Source organism: Theropithecus gelada, chromosome 3, assembly GCF_003255815.1.
Source record: "Theropithecus gelada isolate Dixy chromosome 3, Tgel_1.0, whole genome shotgun sequence".
NCBI classification, from domain to species: Eukaryota; Metazoa; Chordata; class Mammalia; order Primates; family Cercopithecidae; genus Theropithecus; species Theropithecus gelada.
This window is the reverse complement of record NC_037670.1, coordinates 120,064,210-120,087,875: the sequence shown is the minus strand read 5'-3', so window position 1 is coordinate 120,087,875 and position 23,666 is coordinate 120,064,210. Positions and strand designations below refer to the sequence as shown.

The following is a 23,666-nucleotide window of genomic DNA, read 5'->3' as shown; positions in this document are numbered from 1 at the left end:
ACGTAATGAACATGGTCTCGTGAAGATGATAATATGGTAAAATTAACTGGTTGGGTATCATTAAATGTCTTTAATAAAATCCAAGAATATCAGATACTACCACTACCCTAAATCTTTAACTTTTCTATTTACCTTGTCAAATAATCCCTGACCTTTTTTATAGTATTTCATTTTAAATGGATTGCCTTACATGGCTCAAATAGAAACAAAGAAACAGTAAAATTTGTCTGCTTATTTCACTGTATATAGCTATGACTTTAATGTGTTGTGGGGTTTTTCTTTCTTCCCACTGTAAAATTAAACAAAGTTTGACAGTGAAATATTCCAATCGCTAGACCACAATATATGTATGAACTTTGCCTGATAGAATAGAATGTTGAAAGTAAATATTTCTCTAAACTCTGCCCAAATATGTTTTGTCTACTTGAGTGCCAAAGAAATAATAATGACAATAATGCATAGCAGAGACTATAGAAGAGAGCTGAAATGGTTTTCTATCAAAGGAATATTGTTCACGCACAATCTTTTTCCAAAATTGTAAAGTCCGAAAAAAGCATTTCCATGCCAGCACAATAGTATTCATTTGCATTTAATTGTTACAGATTGATAATAATGAAACATTTTTTTTTTTCTTTGAGATGGAGTCTCATTCCATCACCAGTGCTGGAGTGCAGTGGTGCAATCTTGGCTCACTGCAACCTCCCTCTCCCAGGTTCAAACGATTATTGTGCCTCAGTCTCCTGAGGAGCTGGAATTACAGGCACCCGCCACTACACTCAGACGATTTTTTGCATTTTTAGTAGCGATGGGGTTTCACCATCCTGGCCAGGTTTGTCTGGAACTCCTGACATCGTGATTTGCCCGCCTCGGCCTCCCAAAGTGCTGGAATTACAGACGTGAGCCACTGCATGATATCTTAAATGCTACACAAATGTCATCTAATAGCTATCAAAGGTATAAGTCGGTTATGTATTTCTCTGGAAACTGCAAAAAGCTAAAAAAAAAAAAAATCTAATAGATATTAAATACTCGTACCATCATGTATGGGTTGATGACAGAGATACATTCTGAGAAACACATCATTACATGATTTTTGTCATTGTGTGAAAAATCATAAAGTACACTTACCTACTACCTAGGCTAGATGATACAGTCTGTTGCTCCTAGGATACAAACCTGTATAGCATGCTACTGTACTGAATATTTTAGGCAATCATAATACAATAGTAAGTATTTGTGTATCTAAACATAGAAAAGGTACAATAAATGTATGGTCGAAAAGATTTAAAAATGGTAGACCTGTGTAGGGTATTTATCATGAATGGAGCTTGCAGGACTGGCAGTTGCTTTGGTCAAGTCAGTCAGTGAGTGGTGAGTGAATGTGAAGGCCTAGGACATTGCTATACACCACTGTAGACTTTGTAGTCACCATTTTTCTTTCTTCAGTAATACATTAATCTTAGCTTTCTGTAAATTTTTTACAATATAAACTATTGAATTTTTAAAACTTTTTGACTCTTTTGTAAAAACACGTAGCTTAAAACACATATTAGACACCTGTCCCAACATGTTTTCTTTCCTTATATTCTTGTTCTATGAACTATTATTGTATTTAAAATTTGTTATTATTATTTTACTTTTTAAACTCCTTTTGTTAAAAATGAAGACATAAACACATACACTAGCCTAGGCCTACACAGGGTAAGGATCATCTATCTATATCTCTGTCTTTCACCTCCATATCTTGTTCTACTGGAAGGACCTCAGGGTCAATAGCACATATATTTGATATCTCTATATTATAGGAGATAACACATTATCTCCTACAATAACAATGCTACCTTCTGGAATACCTCCAGAACGATCTGCCTGAGGATGTTTTATAATTAATTTTTTATAAGTAGAAGGAGTACAATGTAAAATAACAACAGAAAGTAAACTATTGAAAATGCTAGGCAATAGGAAATTTTAGGCCCATTACAATCTTATGGGACCACTGTCATATGTGGGATTTATTCTTGTCCATAATTTTGTTATGCAGTGCATGACTATACTCGCAAGATTGTTGATTTCCAACATCTCATAATTTTCATAATTTTGTTAAAAGTCATTTAGTAGGTCAGTTTAAATTAACACCTTTTTAAATTAAAATTCTTATTAATGTACTAAACAACATAGCCAAGATGTGAAATATAAACTTAAAATCCCTGGAGATATAAATAATAAAAATTCACTAAGATACAATATCACTGCAAAATTATGCACATTCTAATTCATAATATCAGAAAATAATTAAATAATAAAAAATAACCTTATTTTTACAATGTTGTGATATGATACAATTTTACAAAATAAAATGTAATTGCATTAATAGGTAGAAAAGTAAGTCCTAGAAACTGAGATTGATAACACATCATAGTCTTTGAGCTGCTTGAAGTCAGAGACCACTTTTATAGTGTTCATCTCTGTATCACCAGAATTTAGCATTGTGCCAGTCCCATCATATCTACTAATATACATTTATTTACAGTGGAAATTAGTCAATGAACCCTATTTTAAAAATGTATTATAACTGAAAGGAAATATGCAAAGGAACCATGACAAATGCAAAAGTAAGAGATTCTGGAAATTAGAAATTCTTAAGATAACCATATTTTAGTGTCTCCTGTAACTTCATTTGCAATAGTAGTGGCAAAATTCGTCTCCAAATATATGTTGGTAAAGGTTTTCTACTGGAGAATAATATGGTGCAGAATCAGGATAACTTGTGACTGTTCCTAGTTTATTTTTCTCATACTTGGGCACCTCACTTTAAGCATCGTCTCCTTGAAGAAGGCCTTAAATTCTTTAATTTCTTGTATTTCATTTTTTCATCAATACTAATTAATTCACTCATTTAATACATGTTGGTTTAAAAAACATTTTAGGTTTTGGAGATGTAACAATAAAGACAAGACAGCAATTTATATATCCATCCCTGAGTGCCCGTATAGTTTTCTAAATCTAAACATGCTCTATAGTGGCCAAACAGAGTCCATTTGGATAGTTGTTAGCTGTTGTTGTTTTTAATTTCTAAGATAAAGTACCAATGTGTTTGCTCATTGGGGTAACCTATGGGACATGGTGATTGATAAGGATTAGTTATCATTCTATACCGAACTGATAAATTAGATCACTTTGATACTTTAGCATACAAATTATTATAAATAAATAAGGCTAATGTGCCTGATTGTAAAAATCATAATAGAATTATGATTATTTTATTATTTTGAAGACTTAAACCAAGAATTAGTAGGAAAGGCTACTGGGAATGTAGCTCATTTTCAGTTTAGCTAAACTAAAATAATAAAATTATATTAGCAATGACATTTTGAGCTAAGTGCCTGTTATTGTCTTTGATGCATGACTTACAGTGTTTCTAAGTCTTCCAGTGTCCTGGTGAAATAGGTATTATGCTCACTGTTTTACTGATGGTGAAGTTCAGAGGAATGGTTTAAGTGTTCCAAATGGATTTGTCATGTAGATATGAGTGTAGAGTCTAAACCCTTTCCAGTAGAACATTGTGTAGCTTGTTATCATAAAACATCTATGTTACAATTCACCAGTTATATGTTTCAATGTTAATTATAATGCCAGTTGAATGACTATGTATTAGAAGCTTTCCATATTATACTTCATTTTTTCTTTAAAATACTACTGAAGAGGGAAGAATAACTTATTGTATATAGGTATGAAAGTATTGGGGTAAGACATCTTGGGAAAACTGCTTACCATTAAAATATTGAATCAACTGAAAATTTTAATCAAGCCCATTCATTTCATAGGTAAACTACCACAGACACCTGAAGACTAAATGAGATCACTTGAAGTTGTCAGACTAGATGCAATATTTTCTCATTTTTCTGTCTACCAACTTCTTCTAATACACGGTTTTGGTGTTTTGTTTGTTTGTTTGTTTGTTTGTTTGTTTTTTTGCAGTTATAAATGTCTCAATAGATGTTTGCTCTATTCTTTTATCAAAAAATTCAAATAACACATTTACAGGCATATATTTTTCCATCATATGTCATTAATCATCTCAAGGTGTGCTTCAATTTAAACTATTTCTATTAGCTGACTTCCCAAAAGGAAAAACAGACATGTAGTATATGTTAGACTACTCCAGTTCTCCTCTTTCCCTTCACCCACCCAACACCCCTCTCACCTGTACCCCCATTCCTCCAACCCTATACAACTCCCCTGGGCTGTCTGTGATTCAGGATAATGGGACAAATATCTGTACGTTTCTTAAGCGTGTAGACTAGGAATCTATAACAAATTTACTGTCAGTGATATAGACCTCTCAAATTTTCTTTTGCTAACAAATGATTTCTTTAAGAAAATATAAAATAATTCATACATAAGCTAAAAATTGATTAAAATGTCTTCACTATTCTGTCATTCTGAATGTATTTCCTTTAGTACATTCATAGAAGTTACATATCATTTCAGTTACACTATCATGTGTAAAATAGATTTTAGGAGTGGGGAAGAGTTTGTTCATTGAGGTAACTTACATAAATAATATAAAATGTAAATAATATATTTTATCATTGAGAAAACAAAATATGAGCCAAAAATATATTTCTTTACATCTTTAGATTTAACCAGCATTGAAAGTTTCAAGGTTTATTTTGACTAGTGTCTGGTTTTCTAATTGACAAGCTAATTAGAAGGGTATGTATGCTAGACTACTTGTCCATACCAAGTTCGGTGTGCAGCTGTCCTGGGGGAAAGACGTACAACTGAACTTGTTGACACTTGAAATTAAGCAGCACTCACCCGAAAAACTGTCATTTCTTCCAGCAGAACCTCTTCTAAATCATGCCACGTCTCCTTAGGAATTGAAACTACTTTAAGGACGGTCCCAACATCTTTGAAAGAAAGAGGGGAGAAGACCACAAGTTAAGTAGATCTGAACAGAGTTTAGTGTTAATGAATGAAATATGTATTTGTCAGACAAAGAACCTTTGATATCAGTCTTCCTTTTAATTTATTTTTTGGTCAAAACACGAGTAAAATACATATTCGAATGCATTTCTTGCAGTTAGACAAAGTATAAGGGTAAACTATAAAGACAAACTTGGAATATAAAAGACTGAATTTTTAGAAATATGTTAAGCCTTGAAGAAGGTTTTATCATGAGACTGCATACATTTTTAAAAATATAATAATTATTACAGAGATTGCCTGGGTTGGATCAATTCTTTTCATTATTTCTAAAAATATCTCCTTAATTGCCTGGTGTCTCAGAAACAAAACCTAAAAATAATATCAGTTTGTCATGACAGGTTCTTCCACTTTTATTACAAAATCAGGGTCCTACTATGAAGACTCAATATAAATGAAAAATGCAAGGAATGTTGTCAAGCAAGGGAAGTAGTCAGAGCTTCAGAGCCCTGGTTGCTCATCTTGTCATCTAAAAGTCTTTAGTACTTAGAAGTTCCTAATGATGGCTCAATGGCCATTATGTGATGAATGACAATAACCCGATTTCTCAAAGTAAACACCTAGGATTACTTATTGCTGTGGTCTTTCAAAAATGCACACTTTGGTTATTCCATTTTAGAGCATTAAGGAAATTTAACATTCAGAAGCCAAAAGCATAAAAATATTGAACACATTTTATAGAGATTTCAAACCTTATTTGTTTTTCCAATTTGCATTTTTGAAGGAGACAACTTGTTTTAATAATAAGGGTTGTCACTTTTATTTTAAGTTGGGCTTAAAAGTTATTAATTTTCCAGTATTACAAGTATGTTCCTGTTCCTTGATGGAATGAGGAACAGGAGCTTATTAAATTCAAAAATTGTACTCTTCAACCTTCTAGTTCTGACTAAACTTGATCAAATCTAGTTGGCCTCAATTGGTTCCTTTTAATCAAGTTCAACAAAGTAATTGTGAAGAAAATCTTGTCAACGAAGAATAAATTATATGAGAAAATAATTCATTGATAACTATTTTTAGAGAACCAACACGATATGTTACATGAGATCAAGAAAGGTTGCTAATTTATCCCTTGTAAAGTTAAACCAAAAAAAAAGTACACTTTTAAGAAGATCCTTCTATATTTACAGGACCTTAGGCTACTCATAACACTAAAGATTAAAGGTAAATTAGGTTAATCTACTCAGTGCCTCTGATCGGGTCTCTGGTACCCAAACACAGCTTTATCTTTTTTCCAGATCAAGTTTTACTGAGTAGTATTTCAAACAATTTCACACAAATTGAATCAGATTACTCAACTAGGATCAATATACTATGATGTGCAACTTAGTTAAAAGATAAAATTACTGTAATCAGTTTACTTTGCTGACAGATGACCCTGGTCTGTACTGACCGATAGACATCCACATCATCAGACAGTCAACACACTCATGAAATTGGTGCCTTTAAAGACATGTTGCGTCCAAGAGGAATTAAAAGCTCATGATTAGGTTTATTTGGTCAAATACCCGGAAGCAAGCTTTGTTGCTTTGACAGTGAGAGACTTCTCAATACATTTAAGCCAGAGGTGAAGGAAAAGGCAAGTGTGACATGACTGAACAAACTTAATTACTCTGAAAAGAAAAGAAATTATAATTTGATGTTGAATGATAAACTAATATTTATCTGAGAGAAATACTATTTCTTATATGTTCTAAGGATATTTATAACCAGAAATTGATACTTGCAATTCATTGACTTTTATGAAACCCTGTGTCTGCTTGAGATTCTTTTATTTGGTAGAGAAACTTCCTCACTCATAAAAATGGACTTTAATGTATTGCTCAGAACCTGACACTGTTACACCTGATAACATAAGTATTTCACAATTTTGTTATAAAACTTTAAGTCTTTAAAGCACTTACTATATGGTTGCCATTCCCCTGTAGTTAATGCAATTTTTTTTTTCTGTTTCTCACTAAGGGAAAATAAATGTTATTATACAAGGTTTCAGTGGAGCACTCACTCTGTTCCCCATTGATTTATGTCAGTTAACAGCGTTAATGGAGACTAGAAATTTATTACCTTGGAATCTGACCCTAAGTAGCAAGTATCAGATTTGTAACTAGGACTTTCAAAAATAATATTACTATTAAAAAGAGCAGGGAACAAAATAAAATAATATATCATAATAACAATGGAATTCATTCTTAAAACATACCTGAAAAAGTCTGTTTCTAATTATGGAATTAGTAAAATGAATTGTTAAATGTCCATAGAAATGTATCTAAGAATTATTTGAATCAATTATGCTGTTTTTCTAATGAATTTTTTTTTCTTTTCATTGTATGGCAGAAACACTGAAAAAAAATTATTGCTAACATTTATTTACTAGACGATGTTCACATTATTGTAATTTTAAAGTTCAGATAATTTTGCACTAATATTCTGGAACTATTATTGAATGTCTTGGGAATTTAAGGCAGAACTTGAGTAATATATCTTTGTTCTAAAAAGCCACTGGCCAGAAAAGTTATGATGCAATTATAAATATTGATTGCTTACCTAATCATTAGCTTTACCTGATTAAACTTACCAACTTTTCACTGAAAAGGGAATTTATTTTAAATTAGTATGTCTCAGCTTGTCTGAAAAGATAATAAATTTGTAATGAAAGAATATTCATGTTATTTACTGATTTATTAAAGGTGAATTACACCTTGAAAGTAACTATAGAAACTGGCCTCAGTTCTTAGTATACATTTGACCCTTGAACAACATGGGTTTGAACAGTGTGGGCTCACTTATATACAAATTTTCATCTGCTCCTACCACCCTTGGGAGAGCAATGCCAACTCTTACTCTACCTTCTCTTTAACCTACTCAACAGGAAGACAACGGCGATCCAATTCCACTTAAGGAATATTCAATATATTTTCTCTTCCCTATAATTTTCAGAACACTTCCTTTTCTCTAGCTTATTTTATTGTAGGAATACAATATCTAATACATATGACATACAATATGTGAAGCTAATCAACTGTTTATGTTATAGGTAAGGCTTCCAGTCAACAATAGGTCATTAGTAGTTAAGTTTTGGGGAAATCAAAAGTTATATGTGGATTTTCAATTGCACAGAGAGTTGGCACCCCAACGCCTGTGATGTTCAAAGATCAACTTGACTTAATCAGTTAAACATAGTGTTCTGGAAAAAAGTTTACAGTTGAAATTTAAAAATTTACCTGTTCCGATAAACATAACGTCATACTGTCCATCTTCTGCATCCACTCGGTCTACTACAATTTGTGTAAATTGATAATTTACATCCGTTTTGATCATTATCGGGCGATTGTTTATAGGAAACACTGGATTGTACATGGCTGGATGACTTCTTGCAAAGGTTATGACATCATCAGGAAGGTCCTTTGTAGAATCAAAACCACCAAATGTTTTGCTGGGACACTATTATGATAAAGAGAACAGTATCTTTTGATTAAAAATCTAATAAACATAACTGTACATCATATAATAACACACGGCCTCAATGGTTCTACTTAAAATAGCAGTTTAGGCCAGGTATGATAGCTCACACCTGTAATCCTAGCACTCTGGGAGGCCGAGGCGGGTGGATCACTTGAGGCCAGGAGTTCCAGACCAGCCTAGCCCAACATGGTGAAACCCCATTTCTACTAAAAATACAAAAATTAGCTGGGTGTGATGGTACATGCCTGTAGTCCCAGCTACTTGGGAAGCTGAGGCAGGAGAATTGCTTGAACCTGGGAGGCAGAGGTTGCAGTGAACTGAGATCATACCATTGCACTGCAACCTAAGCAAAAGAACAAGAATCTGGCTCAAAAATAAAATAAAGGGGCCGGGCGCGGTGGCTCAAGCCTGTAATCCCAGCACTTTGGGAGGCCGAGGCGGGTGGATCACGAGGTCAGGAGATCGAGACCATCCTGGCTAACATGGTGAAACCCCGTCTCTACTAAAAATACAAAAAACTAGCCGGGCGAGGTGGCGGGCGCCTGTAGTCCCAGCTACTCGGAGGCTGAGGCAGGAGAATGGCGTGAACCTGGGAGGCGGAGCTTGCAGTGAGCCGAGATCGCGCCACTGCACTCCAGCCTGGGTGACACAGTGCGAGACTCCGTCTCAAAAAAAAAAAAAAAAAAAAAAAAAAAAAAAAAAAAAAAAAAAAAAAATAAAATAAAATAAAGGAAAAGAGTAGTGCAATATATAGTATATATTTCCCAAATATATCTTAATTCTCAGTGAGATTTAGTTATGTCACTAATTCTTAGGCAAAATTACGAATGTATGTAATGAATTCAGTGTACAGGAGAAGTTTGGTGCCTCTATTAGTGCCACAAGCATGAGTGTTATTAGTAAAATAGGTGAAGTGTGTGACATAATGAATGGAATATACTACAACTAAATGCAATTAATCTTTGAATTAGAGATGCTCAGAATAATTTTATTGAATACGTTTAACTTTTTACTATGGCATCATGTTAAAATACAAATTCTCATTTCAAACTGAAAAACAATATTAACTATTCTTTATTGTTTTGTTTCTAACATAATGCTAAAAATGTACCATTGAGAAATGTAATAAGTAAAATAATCCCAGTGATAAGGAAAAGTGTTATTCAAAGTGTTTAACAACCTGTATTGCACAAAAAGTGACCAATCAGAATGCACGTCATGACCAAGCAGAAGAGAAAATGGCCCCAGCAGCCAGAAAGATGCTGGTTTTGCACTGGCATAACCTCACCTCTGGATGTAAACACTCTGTGTAAGACAATACAACAAAAATGACAAATTAAGATTTCACCACCTCCTTTCACTATAGTTACTGATGCAGTGCAAGCATTTATAGAGTACAATATCTCCAATCTCTTGCTTTTAGTCTTACACTTAAGTAATTTCTACCATTTAATGTAAAAGCTTGGGAGCTAAAATGTAATTATGAGAGATTCTTGATCTTACAAGAAGCTTAGAATGAGAAATCAATTGTCTTTGCCACTAGCTTGAAAAATATTAATAATTCATGAGAAAGAAAATGAATATGTTTTGAAATGGGAGGAGTGTATATAAATACACACATATATATGTCTATGTATGTGTATATACATGCACAATAGTACAACAATATAACAGTTAAGGAATGTGAGGTTGTATTTCTTGTTTTGTATGTAAATTATAAAATTAAGGTTATAGAAATATCAAACATTTATGTAAAAACCTGGAAGACACGATAAAGTGTATTTTCATGAGATTGAAAATTATTTCTGCACTTCTCTACTACCATGTAAAAATAGTTTGCAAAAATTTAGAAATGTGTGATCAAAAATTAAAATAAGATTTAATAATTTTAGATTTATATCTTACACTGAATTTAAGCAGAGACATCTGTAAAGAACATGTTTTTAAATGTGAAATTTCGTTCACTCATGGAAAATCTTTGTCTTGGTTTAATTTATAATCTTGAAATCTTTTTTTTACATTACAGGATACATTTAATATCTGTCTGTAACTGCATTGTTTTTTGGCCTTTGGCAGAAATATATTCATCTCATAAACACCTAAGCTACTTACAGTTCCCGGCCGTGGATAGGGGACTCTTCCTTGATAAGGTACCCACTGATAGTTGGGTCCATCCCTGTGGGCATATGGACCGAGGAACACCCTTCTCACATCACTCATGCTATACATACACACGGCTGATCCCTTGAAAATGTTACTGAACAAGACAGCAAGAATAAAAACAGATGTTCATCTTTATACAATGGTAAGAGAAATACTGATACTGAGTTCTTACATTTTTGATATTTATTAAAATATAAATATAAATTGTTAGCAATAATGTTTAGGATTTTTCTAGTCACGTATATGCATTTAACAATACACAAAAGAACAAAAAAAATGTGATTTCTTAAAAATAGAAGGCATAGCTGAAAATGGCTTTAGTACTCAGAATATATACCTTCATATGAAACATAGAGTACTAGGTTTTGATAGGAAAAACAAATACATATAAGCTATAAATGAATATGTAATTTTAATATCATGGGGAAATTTTTAAAAATGTAGATTAAGTCTCAAGCATTATTATAGAACCCAGGAAACTTTTAAATTGGCAAGAATGTTTAAGAACTCACTTTGTAGGCTGAAACTAGTACAAAAAATAGTGTCAAATGATGTGTCACATTATATTATTTTTAAATTCCCAAAAGTATTAGATCAAGTAGGAAGTTGATTCTTGTGAAGACACTTAAAATCAGCTCTTTCTAACACAGAAAATAATTATGTTAGTACCTATTTCACTCAATTAAAGTGGAGAATTACAGCAATTATACTCATCATTTCACTAAACAAAAATTTTGTTCGCTAAACAAAAAATCAGGTAAACTGGAAGCAAGCCACTGAATTGCCACAATTTTCCATTTTATTAGGCTTATAGAAATGTGGCTTGAGTAATGTATTTATACAAAGATATTAAACAGTTGTGCACATTTAAAATATGGAATGCTTATCTTTTAACCAAACTTTCCCCCTTGAAAATTACATATAAATCAGACCGAATGAACAACATGTGCTCTCTACAGTTTATTATTGGAAACTGCTGCATATAGACAGCGTTTCATAGACTCCAAGCTTCATGAGGGAAGAGACCATGCCTGGCTTCTTTTCGGCTACCTGAATTATATATCATATGGCATTTCAGAGAGTAAACCTCAATAAATACTTATAGAATTTGGTAACATTTTCATAGCAGAACAAATAGCAAATAGTGCATACTTGATACATCACACCGTGTAATGTTTGGGTTATATATCCCCTTTCCGTTGTTCTTTACTTTGCTTATCTTTGATTAAATCAGCTATCATCGAAATACTTAAGGAATATTATATGTAGCTATTAAGACTCACATACAAATATCCATTCTATTGAAATAAAGAGGTGAAATTATTTTATCTCTAGCTCTCAGAAGGTGGCAAACGGCATGGGCATCACCTGGGTACTTGTGTGAACTGCACATTCTTAGATTGCATTTAATTTCTATTGAGTCAGAAACTCTGGAGGCAAGGCCTAGGAATCTGAATTTTATCATGCTCTCTAGGAAAGACTTAAATTTGAGCCACTGCACTAAGCAGTGAGGAACCAGAAGAAATGGATTAATATTTGTTTGAGTCTCTTAAGTTCTATAGCTTAGTCATTCTGTTTTTTTTTTTTTTTTCCAAAGGGAAGAAATATTATTTAGGTATGAAGAACTTCAAATAGTTTTAGACATACAGATTTCTTAATTTTTATGTGATTTTTAAAAATTATTGAGTAAAACATCCAAGCAATTTGTAGTGGCTTTAAGAGTCACAGAATAAAACAGTGTTGGACATTGCAGTTAATCATTTTTTTTACTATCAAAGTTACTTGCAGTACTTGTTCTGACTTTTGATTTTAAATTATTTTTCTTTTAACATTTCATCCACATCCCAATGCAGATCCTTCTTTATATGCATGTAAATGTACATGTATTTCTTTCAAATGTACATGTATACACGTACAGTATAACGTGAACTTTATACTGAATGTAATAGTCTGGAGGGAAATAATCTCTGCTTAATTGACAGCAAGAGACTTAGGGACCATGAAAAATAGGAAAAGGAGAAGTGTGAGGAAAGAGGGAAGGAGGCAAGAGGAAGAGAGAGAAAAAGAGGAAGCAGAAGGGGAAAGAAGAAGGGAAGGAGCCAGTAGAGAAAGAGCAGGAAAAGCAGGGCAGGGATAAAAGGGGATAAAAGGACAAGGAAATTAAGTTTGAGTTTGACACTGGTTCCAAAAAATAAAAAATAATAATAAAAAAATCATGCTGTAACACCGAAGGTTTTTGTTTGTTTTTATTATGTGCTGTAATGCTGAAGATTCTTGTTTGTTTTTATTGTCTTTTTATGTGGTTATAATGTAACCCTAGTGCTGTAATACTGAAGGTTTCTGTTTGTTTATTTTATGTCTTTTTACATGATTATTTTAAAATCTGGGTTACAAGGTTGATAATAAAAAACCAAATGGAGTCTCAGAAAAAAAAAAAAGTAGATTTTTTTACAAAGATAATCTATTTACTGACTTAAAAAGTTTTAAAACTATTTATACTACGTAAAGGGTCTTCAATTGCTGTATTAAGTTTTCACACAATCTTAAAGGTTGAGAGGTGATGATTGTATTAATAATTTTTTTAATTACCTAAAGGCAATTTAAATTTTTTTTTTTGTAAACAATCAACTTTCTCCAAACATATACATTTCTAGTTTAGTTCTAGGGTTAAAGGTTTAAAGACCAAAGAAAAGCGTAGCAAATATCCCATCTGTGGAATAGACATACTGGGAAGAACCATGAACTGTTTTGACATTTCTAGATGTATTTTGTCCCCAGATTCCCATACTAATCATCTGGTCAAAGATAGGACTTTCAGTGCAATTGCTGATGAGCTTTTCTCTTATCTCGTTCATTAGCAATTGACTAAAGTGACAGAGAGATCAAGAGACAGAGAATTGTTTCCGTCATATTTTCAACAAATTTAAATTAATTTTTCCATCCTTAATTTGTATCCCTACAAACTCTTCCCAAACCTCAGACTTCCATCTCTATAATATTTTATATTTTATTCAAGGTTTAAAGTCAAAGATATGCATAAGATGACATAACCATTTCAAACTGTTTCACCATAACACATTCACATCATTACAATGATGATTTTTTGTCTAAAATTCTTTTAAAAAACAAACATCTACATAGATCATAACTTCTTTCAGTCACCCAAGAATACACAACAGCTCAAAGGTTAAAGCAACACTTGTCTTTCAAAAATATACTTTCACAAATTATGGGTACTTGGGTACCCCCTAAATAACATGAAGTTTCTATAAGGTAGTTAAAAAGTTGTTTACCTGGAAGTCGTAAACACTCCATATACAATTGGGTTTTTAGGATCTTTAAAGTTCATTAGGAATACATCCTCTGTTTAAAAACAAAATTGGAGAAAGTTGCTTTTTTATGGAATGGCAAAGTCTGAACAAATATTCTCTATACATAAACACTAGCTTCTTACGCAGTTCATCAAAATGAGTGTCAATGCCATTTGGACCTGGCACTGAGCAAATCAAACGAGCTTTGAGGAATGTTGTCCATTTATTCACCAGACTTCTGTGCCCTCCAAAGTCATTCTGAAAGAAGGGAACACCAGTATTAGGCACTGTGAATGCAAATGATAATTTCAAATATTTCTGTTTTCTTCGTATCTTCAGACAAACATAAAATACAGTTCTTCATGTTTTAAAAGTTCCCAATCATTTTAAATGACCAGATATAGGTAGCTATCACTTATTGTTACATTTGTGGTCAAATCATTCCCTCAAGTTTTTTTGACTTTTTAAGGGATATTTATTGTGAGTAGTTCCTTTATTTATTCAAGGGATTACTTATAAAATCAATTCATGTTCATCTACAGATCAATGGAGAAAGAAATTGTAGTCCATTTACACAATGGTCTACAATTCAGCCTTAAAACAAAGGAAATCAAGTAGATAAGCGGAAGAAACAGTTTTCTCTTTGAGATATGTTGCACAATGTGGTATCATAAATAATAATGTATTATACATTTCAAAATCATAGTAAGAGAGTAAATTTCAAATGTTCTCACCACAAAAAATAAGTATTTGAGGTGATGAGTGTGTTAACTAGTTGATTTAATTATTCCACATTATATTCATAAATCATAACATTGCTTTGTAATCATAAATTTATGTAGTCATAATTATCAATTTACAGTTTAAAAATAAAAATCAAGAAGAAGGAAATCTTGTCATTTGAGTCAACATGAATAAACCGGGGGACATTATGTTAAGAGAAATGAGATAAGCACGGAAAGACAGATACCACGTGACCTCACTTATATGTAGAGTATAGGAAGCTGAACCCAAAGATGCAGAGAGTAGAGCGGTAGTTACCAGGGGCTTTGGGGGAGGGATGAAGAGATTTGGTCCAAGATATAAAATTTCACTTAGATAGAAGAAATGAGTTTAAGAGATCTATTGTACAACATCATGACTTTAATTAATAACAATGAATTATATTATTGAAATTTGTGAAAAGAGTAGATTTTAAGTGTCCTCACCATGAAGAATTATAAGTATGTGAGATAATGCATATTAATTAGCACGATCTAGCTATTTCACAATGCCTACACATTTTAAAACATCATATTGCACACAGTAAATATATACAATTTTTATTGTCTATTAAAATAAATAATAGAATCTTAAAAATCACTTAAATTTCCTTTCTACTCTGCAATGAATGAATTCGTTTTGTTTTGGTATAATGCTCTGTCTCCTACCTACTGTGCATTGAGATCTTACCTACATAGGCGGGTTCACAGCCAGTGCTTGTACACAGTAGGCATTCAGTGAGTATTTAAAGAATGGATGATAAACATATGCCTTAAATACCCATTCAAAAAATAGTATCTCAGACAAAAGCATGCTAGCATCAAATATTTCATAAGCTGAAGGAGTTGAAGCAATTTATGTTTTACAAACAACACATTGAGAAAATATTTGAATAACCCTTAATAAAGGAAACTCATTCCAGAGAAAACATTTTGAAAGGCTTCTCACCTTGAAGAAAACTGATTTAACCTAAGCATAGTAATAAATTCTATTATTGTGGTAGGTATTTACTAGAAACTATAGTTTTCAAAAATGATATTTATGTACATATATTGAGAGAACATGCTCCTTTAGAGTAAAACTGATTTATATTTTGTTTATATACTTTTATACACCTTAAAGATTTTTTTAAGCCTTGAAAGTAGTGCTTTTAAATATGACATGTTTTTTGTAGAGAAAAAAATCTCACTTACTTCACATGTTATTTGTATGTTTTCAAGTATTGAAAACTTTTAATTTTTCAGTAATTGAATACACTAGAGATAATAATTAGATCATATTGGGGTAACAGGTCACACATAGAAAGAAACAGATTTTTAAAATTTCAGGATGCTTTCTTCAAAAGACAGAATTCAATTTTAAGATGATCATGGAATGTGGCTTATGATTTTCTTTATTTGAAGGGTGCTTTAATATATACTAACAGTTAACTTTTTCATATTGCATAAATGCTGCACTATGCACCATAGAGGGAAACAAATGGCACTATTGTATTTTCACACTGAGGATACTAATTAATCTATGTTTGTTGAGCAATTTTTACTCCGTGTATCTAACAGTATAATGCAATATTACATTTGACATTAAGCCATACAATGAGTGAAATACCTCAGATAGGTAAAGCTTACAGCTTCAAAATTGTTTTTGTATGGGTGTTTGTGTGTGTGCTGTGTGTATATGTGTACATAGGATGCTACAATCAGTTTGTACAAACGAGCTTTCATGTTTCTCTCTCTTAAATGAATACTTCACATCTTCCAACAACAAGTATTTATTCAAAACTTACAAGGTAGGCCGAGCGCGGTGGCTCACGCCTGTAATCCCAATGCTTTGGGAGGTCGAAGGGGGCGGATCATCTGAGATCAGGAGTTCAAGACCAGCCTGGCCAACATGGTGAAACCCCGCCTCTACTAAAAATACAAAACTTAGCTAGGTGTGATAGCAGGTGCCTATAATCCCAGCTACTTGGGAGGCTGAGGTGGGAGAATCACTTGAACCAGGGAGGCGGAGTTTACAGTGCGCTGAGATTGTACCACTGCACTCCAGCCTAGGGGACAGAGCAAGACTCTGTCTCAAAACAAAACAAAAACTAACAAACTTACAAGGTATCGAAAACTGTGCTAGGACTGAAAAAACATAAATTATCTTCTCCCAGGTAAAATAAAATCATTTTATTACTCTAGAATTTCAAACAGATATTATGTAATGTAATTATGAAACAATGCCAGTTACCTCACAACCTCTACCTGCATATTTGACTGTGTAGAGTTACTCATAACCAACTGTAATATTCAATCATTATTTACCATTTATTTGTTATATCAGTCAAACTGTAGCCAAAATTTTATTGTATGTGCACACAGGTAGAAAATTTTAAAAAGCACAGTCGTTATGGGAAAATGACATCCTTCTCATTTTTTTTTTATTTACCTCACCTTGCATATCTGACCTATTCTAGCGTGAGTAGCTTTTCCAGAGTGTTCTCCATCTATTGCATTTTCACGGAAGAAAAAGTATACTTTGTCATCTTCAGGATTGTCACTCTCTGGGATGAGGTGGGCACTAATGAACCTTGGATCTGAGAGACAAATTATAGCATATATATTAATTCACAGCTTAATAAATAATACTATTCTTTATGGTCCATTTTTACTTTTTCTTAACTCTTAATTGATATATTTCTTTTATTATTATTATTATTATACTTTAAGTTCTAGGGTACATGTGCATAATGTGCAGGTTTGTTACATATGTATACTTGTGCCATGTTGCTGTGCTGCACCCATCAACTCGTCAGCACCCATCAACTCGTCATTTACATCAGGTATAACTCCCAATGCAATCCCTCCCCCCTCCCCGCTCCCCATGATAGGCCCCGGTGTGTGATGTTCCCCTTCCTGAGTCCAAGTGATCTCATTGTTCAGTTCCCACCTATGAGTGAGAACATGCGGTGTTTGGTTTTCTGTTCTTGTGATAGTTTGCTAAGAATTATGGTTTCCAGCTGTATCCATGTCCCTACAAAGGACACAAACTCATCCTTTTTTATGCCTGCATAGTATTCCATGGTGTATATGTGCCACATTTTCTTAATCCAGTCTGTCACTGATGGACATTTGGGTTGATTCCAAGTCTTTGCTATTGTGAATAGTGCCGCAATAAACATACGTGTGCATGTGTCTTTATAGCAGCATGATTTATAATCCTTTGGGTATATACCCAGTAATGGGATGGCTGGGTCATATGGTACATCTAGTTCTAGATCCTTGAGGAATCGCCATACTGTTTTCCATAATGGTTGAACTAGTTTACAATCCCACCAACAGTGTAAAAATGTTCCTATTTCTCCACATCCTCTCTAGCACCTGTTGTTTCCTGACTTTTTAATGATCGCCATTCTAACTGGTGTGAGATGGTATCTCATTGTGGTTTTGATTTGCATTTCTCTGATGGCCAGTGACAGAGAGCCAAATCATGAATGAACTTCCATTCACAATTGCTTCAAAGAGAATAAAATACCTAGGAATCCAACTTACAAGGGATGTAAAGGACCTCTTCAAGGAGAACTACAAACCACTGCTCAGTGAAATAAAAGAGGACACAAACAAATGGAAGAACATACCATGCTCATGGATAGGAAGAATCAATATCGTGAAAATGGCCATACTGCCCAAGGTAATTTATAGATTCAATGCCATCCCCATCAAGCTACCAATGAGTTTCTTCACAGAATTGGAAAAAAACTGCTTTAAAGTTCATATGGAACCAAAAAAGAGCCCGCATCTCCAAGACAATCCTAAGTCAAAAGAACAAAGCTGGAGGCATCACGCTACCTGACTTCAAACTATACTACAAGGCTACAGTAACCAAAACAGCATGGTACTGGTACCAAAACAGAGATCTAGACCAATGGAACAGAACAGAGTCCTCAGAAATAATACCACACATCTACAGCCATCTGATCTTTGACAAACCTGACAAAAACAAGAAATGGGGAAAGGATTCCCTATTTATAAATGGTGCCGGGAAAATTGGCTAGCCATAAGTAGAAAGCTGAAACTGGATCTTTTCCTTACTCCTTATACGAAAATTAATTCAAGATGGATTAGAGACTTAAATGTTAGACCTAATACCATAAAAACCTTGGAGGAAAACCTAGGTAGTACCATTCAGGACATAGGCATGGGCAAAGACTTCATGTCTAAAACACCAAAAGCAAAGGCAGCAAAAGCCAAAATTGACAAATGGGATCTCATTAAACTAAAGAGCTTCTGCACAGCAAAAGAAACTACCATCAGAGTGAACAGGCAACCTACAGAATGGGAGAAAATTTTTGCAATCTACTCATCTGATAAAGGGCTAATATCCAGAACCTACAAAGAACTCAAACAAATTTACAAGAAAAAAACAAACAACCCCATCAAAAAGTGGGCAAAGGATATGAACAGACATTTCTCAAAAGAAGACATTCATACAGCCAACAGACACATGAAAAAATGCTCATCATCACTGGCCATCAGAGAAATTGATATATTTCAAGAAACGTATCTTTCCTTTTTCCATTTTGTAGGTACATATTAACTATTTTTTATGCATTATAAAGTATCTTATAAAATACCTTATATCTCTAGAAAAATTTTTGTATTTTGTTCTGAAGGTTAGGAGTAGGTGCAGAAAGAAATCTTTAGGGTGATCATACATTGCAGATCCATCACTGGATATTAAAATATTTTGCAAACTATAAGTACTATCAAATATTACTTATTGCTGTCACCATTGTTATTCTTTCTTTTAAGCATAAGAATTTAAATCAAAATACTAATAGGTCTATTTCAGTTTTCAGCAAAGACTGAGTGGGAAGGGAAAAGTGAAATCTATATAAAATAAAACAAATCCTCTCCTATCATTACCCTTTCCTGTAAATGGCAGTGTCATTCCACTAGATACACAGGAAAAAATCCCGGTCACCCTTGAGTTCTCCCTTTCTCTCATACCCAACAGTCTATCTATCAGCATATCCCTATTTATCTCCATTTCTTTCCACATTCTTCAATACCACTTTCCCTCAGGAAACTACTGCCAATATGAATTACTAAAGTAGATTCCTAACTAGTTTCTCAGTTTCTACCTTACCAACCCTTGTCTCCACACAACAGCCAGAATGAACCTCTGCTCTATAACTCCTTCTCCAAACTCTCCCATATCTTAATTGGATTTATTGTCTGATATGATACATCTCCCAAAGTATTTATTGATTAATCTATCCATTTGTCTATCTAATCTTCCTTTGCTTATTGTCTGTCTCCTCCGCCACCCCAATGAAATATACGTTCCATGAAAATAGGGATTTATTGTATTTTTTTTGATGCGGTGAACCTAAAGCTTAAAACATGATAGGCAGTCATGAATATCTGTGCAACGAGAAAGGAAAAGAAAAATGGTGAGGGGAGGGGACTGCCTAGGTTATGCAGAATATATATATCAGGGACATTTAGAGCTCCACTTCAAAGAGCACTTTTGAATGTTCTTGGGTTGATATGCCTGTGTCTCACAAACTATATAAAATATGTAATAGTTTCATAGCCTTAAGAAACTATGTGCTATGAAGCTAAGGGTACCTCACTGAAGGCACTTAGGATACTGCAGACATTTATATTCTTACAATAATCTACATTTATTCCTTAGTGTATTATTTTATCCAGGTAACAATGAAATATACACATACAGGTCAGCACCATTCTTAAGAGACCAGGAAGAGATCAGAACTTGAAACTAGCTTTATCCACATATAATCCAAGTTATTTAGTCCTGATCTTTACACCTGTGAATAATCATCATTATCATGTGTCCTATGCTTGTAACCTTTTAACATTTGCTCTGGGACCATGCATTCAAGTATATTTCACAAGGCCAAACTTTACTATCCTTTTTAGGCAAATTGTACAGATTCTGGAAATAACGTGAAACATATGAAATATTACCTGTTCATATTTAAAGCTCAGTATGCCAGTGAACAAGAGTAGGAGAATAATAATTTTAAAGTAGAATTGCTTAGCACCAGATTTTTTTTAAAGATCCATACAATAATATATTACTTTAACCTGGATAACTGTTCAAAGCTTTCTTTTGTTCAAAAATTCCTACTTGTTCATATGCATACATATTTATTATATATGTAAATATGCATGTATAATGAGGAGTATATTTTCTCATAATGGATGGTGAGCAGAATAATTAATGTGACATGTTAGGAATTACTGTCACAAACTAAAGAATTACAATCACATTGGTAAAGTTAGGCTCCAGAAATGTGTGTGTGTGTTTGTATGTGAGCACATATGTAACACAAAGCTGTTTGTGCAGTGATTTAATTTAGTCACTTGCAGCTTCTGTGTCCTTTAACAAGACTCTTCCCTCTCTGAGCTCAGATGCATAACTTTCATATTATGTTTATATCAAATCGAGTTACTTCAAACTGGGATCTATTCACCTTGTCTGTCATAAATAGTTAACATAAAGACACATATTTTAAGCCTAAGACATGTGAAACGAATTTGTAAAATGTTAACAAATATACTATATTAATATTATTATGATGATACTGAAAGGAAGCCTCCATCACATGGTAAGTTTGAGGATATTATAATCCAACTGCAGAATAAAAATGAAAACAATCATACATTCTTCTGCTTTAACACTGGAACAATGGAGGGAGAAGTTAGTCTACTATTACCTCCAAAATAGTGTAGTTGTTCATACAAACACTTGAATAACTTAAAGAACTCTGAGTAACTAAATTTGGTTGCCCGTTGTTAGATCACAAGTATGTGCAAGACGCCATGTAGAAAAGATAATCCATAATGTATAATCCTTGTTCTCAGAACGTCACAGTCTAACAAAAGCAATGTTAAAAGCACGAAAATGACAACAAAGAAAACAATATTTTACATGTGCAGATTCTTATGTTCTCTTGGTGTTTGGGCATGAGTGAAGATGTTATTGAGCACTGCACTGACCTCTCTAAAATATGTGAGGATAATTATTATCTTACAAATCTGGACTCTAGTGGGAAATAACTCAAGCAAATTATCAAGAATATTCATTGCTGAAAGGACCTTCAATCTTAGTCTCTTCTTTAACATATGATAACTACAGATGTGGGGAGTTTTGCAGGTGAATTAACAATCTTATCCAGTGTCAGGTACAGCCAAAAAATAGAAGTACACACAGAAAATGAAAACCAAATTCATTAACACAGAAAATGAGACTATCCAAGAAAAACACTGTCAATTTAACGTAACTTGTGTTCAAGAAATTTAGGTTATATCTCAGACTTGAAAAACAGTCATTCCCATTTCCAAACATAATAGGCCTTGATTTTAGCTGATCTCTTCCAACAATTTAAAAGGAGCCATTCTTCTAATGTTTCACATTTAGAAAATCTGCTTTTTGGTCAAAACCTCTGCTCACCACATATTTTCCACTTCTTCAGTCCCACAAACATTGCCTTCCCCTTTCTTGTTATGTTTTGTCGTCTTAGCCCTCTCTCTTATTCTCTAAGTGTATTCATCCCCTCACTGATGAATCACCTCTTTATTCAATCCGAACCTTAAAATCAGTCATTCCAACTATCCTATTAGCTAGGATTTCTTGGCTGCTGGAATCTCCACTGTAGCAGCTATATAAATCCCCAGTTTTTTCCCCTTTGTCCTTACACTTAAGCAAGGGTTTAAAAACCCATGTACGCATAGTAAATATATCTGCTATAAATTGAAGCTATTTTTCCTAAACAAGAACCCTAGTGTTGCTAAGAAATTGTTTTATTTTCTTCTAAGATCACTATAGATTTATTATCAACAACTATTTTAAAGCACCTGCTCTTCCTCAAATCGACAAATATACATGTTTAATTTGCTCTCTAAAGATGGTGTTGTTGCCTGCTGTACTGATAGGACCAAAACCATTTAGTAGTAACTCTCTCCTTTTCCTTCCTTCACCTCCTAATTTCTCTTCTTTCAGGGAAGAATGATCTTTTCTTATTTTTAAGTCTAAGGTCTCTCACTATGTGCTCTCAATCCAATATTCTACAAACTTTTGCACAAATAACTTAATTCTTCATGCAATCACTTACCATTTATATTTTCATTTATAAAATAAGTGTAACACACCTACTCTATACTCTGGATTGTGGAAGATTAGGGCATATTAAGGTAAAATGTTTTTTGTCTATATTGTAGTTATTATCTTCAAGGGAATTCTGGTAATTAAACTGAACAATTGTTAAACTGCACAGAAAGAACAAAAATAAGAGCTTAGAAAAAAAGGCCGTGGGAGATAGGGCATTGAAGGAATATACCAGAAATAATTTGCATAAGTCTTAGTCAGAAGATATGACATATACTTCAATATCTGAAGAATAACCAGAAACATCTCAGGTGAAGGAATGCATTTGCAAAATCACAAAAACAATGGAGAAAGTTGTACACACAGAGAGTAGTCAAGAAAATGGGAGGTGGTCAGAAATGATGACAGAAAGTTAAGCAGAGACAAGAATATGCAGGAAGTCATGTTCAGGAATATATCTGTCCTACTGGCTCTGGACAAAGCCACTGAAGTGTTCTAGACCTAGTAATGACATTGTCAGGAGTATATTTTCAGAGGATCACTCTGGCTGCTGCAGAGAAAAACTAAACAAACAAACAAAAAACAACAAAAACAAAACAATTCCAGTGAGGCCAAAATGAAGGGAGGAAGACCAGTTTGGTGGCTGTCATAGAAACACAAATGAGAAAGGACAGTGACCTGGATGTGGATGGGATAGTGAGGATAGAGAAAGGAGACATGCAGGGATCAATTGAAAATACAATTGATGAATTATGCTCATTGATAATATGTCGAATGTAAGAAATAGTGAAAGCAGTCATAAAAAAGAAACTTCTGATTTGAATAATTGCTTGTAGAGGAGTTACTAAGATAGAGAGCATG

At 33.4% G+C, this 23,666-nt stretch overlaps 1 protein-coding gene across 1 annotated transcript in view; it reads right to left on the bottom strand.

The window, feature by feature from the left end:
- The window catches only part of SEMA3A (semaphorin 3A), a 525,967-nt gene that overhangs the window by 32,545 nt on the left and 469,756 nt on the right, over positions 1-23,666 (bottom strand). Inside the window, exons 11-16 of the mRNA XM_025380281.1 lie at positions 17,120-17,262; positions 14,066-14,180; positions 13,905-13,974; positions 10,561-10,705; positions 8,208-8,427; positions 4,822-4,913 (exon numbers count right to left, since the gene is read on the bottom strand). Of these exons, the coding sequence (XP_025236066.1) occupies positions 4,822-4,913; positions 8,208-8,427; positions 10,561-10,705; positions 13,905-13,974; positions 14,066-14,180; positions 17,120-17,262 (785 nt within the window). The remainder of the gene's footprint in view (positions 1-4,821; positions 4,914-8,207; positions 8,428-10,560; positions 10,706-13,904; positions 13,975-14,065; positions 14,181-17,119; positions 17,263-23,666) is intronic.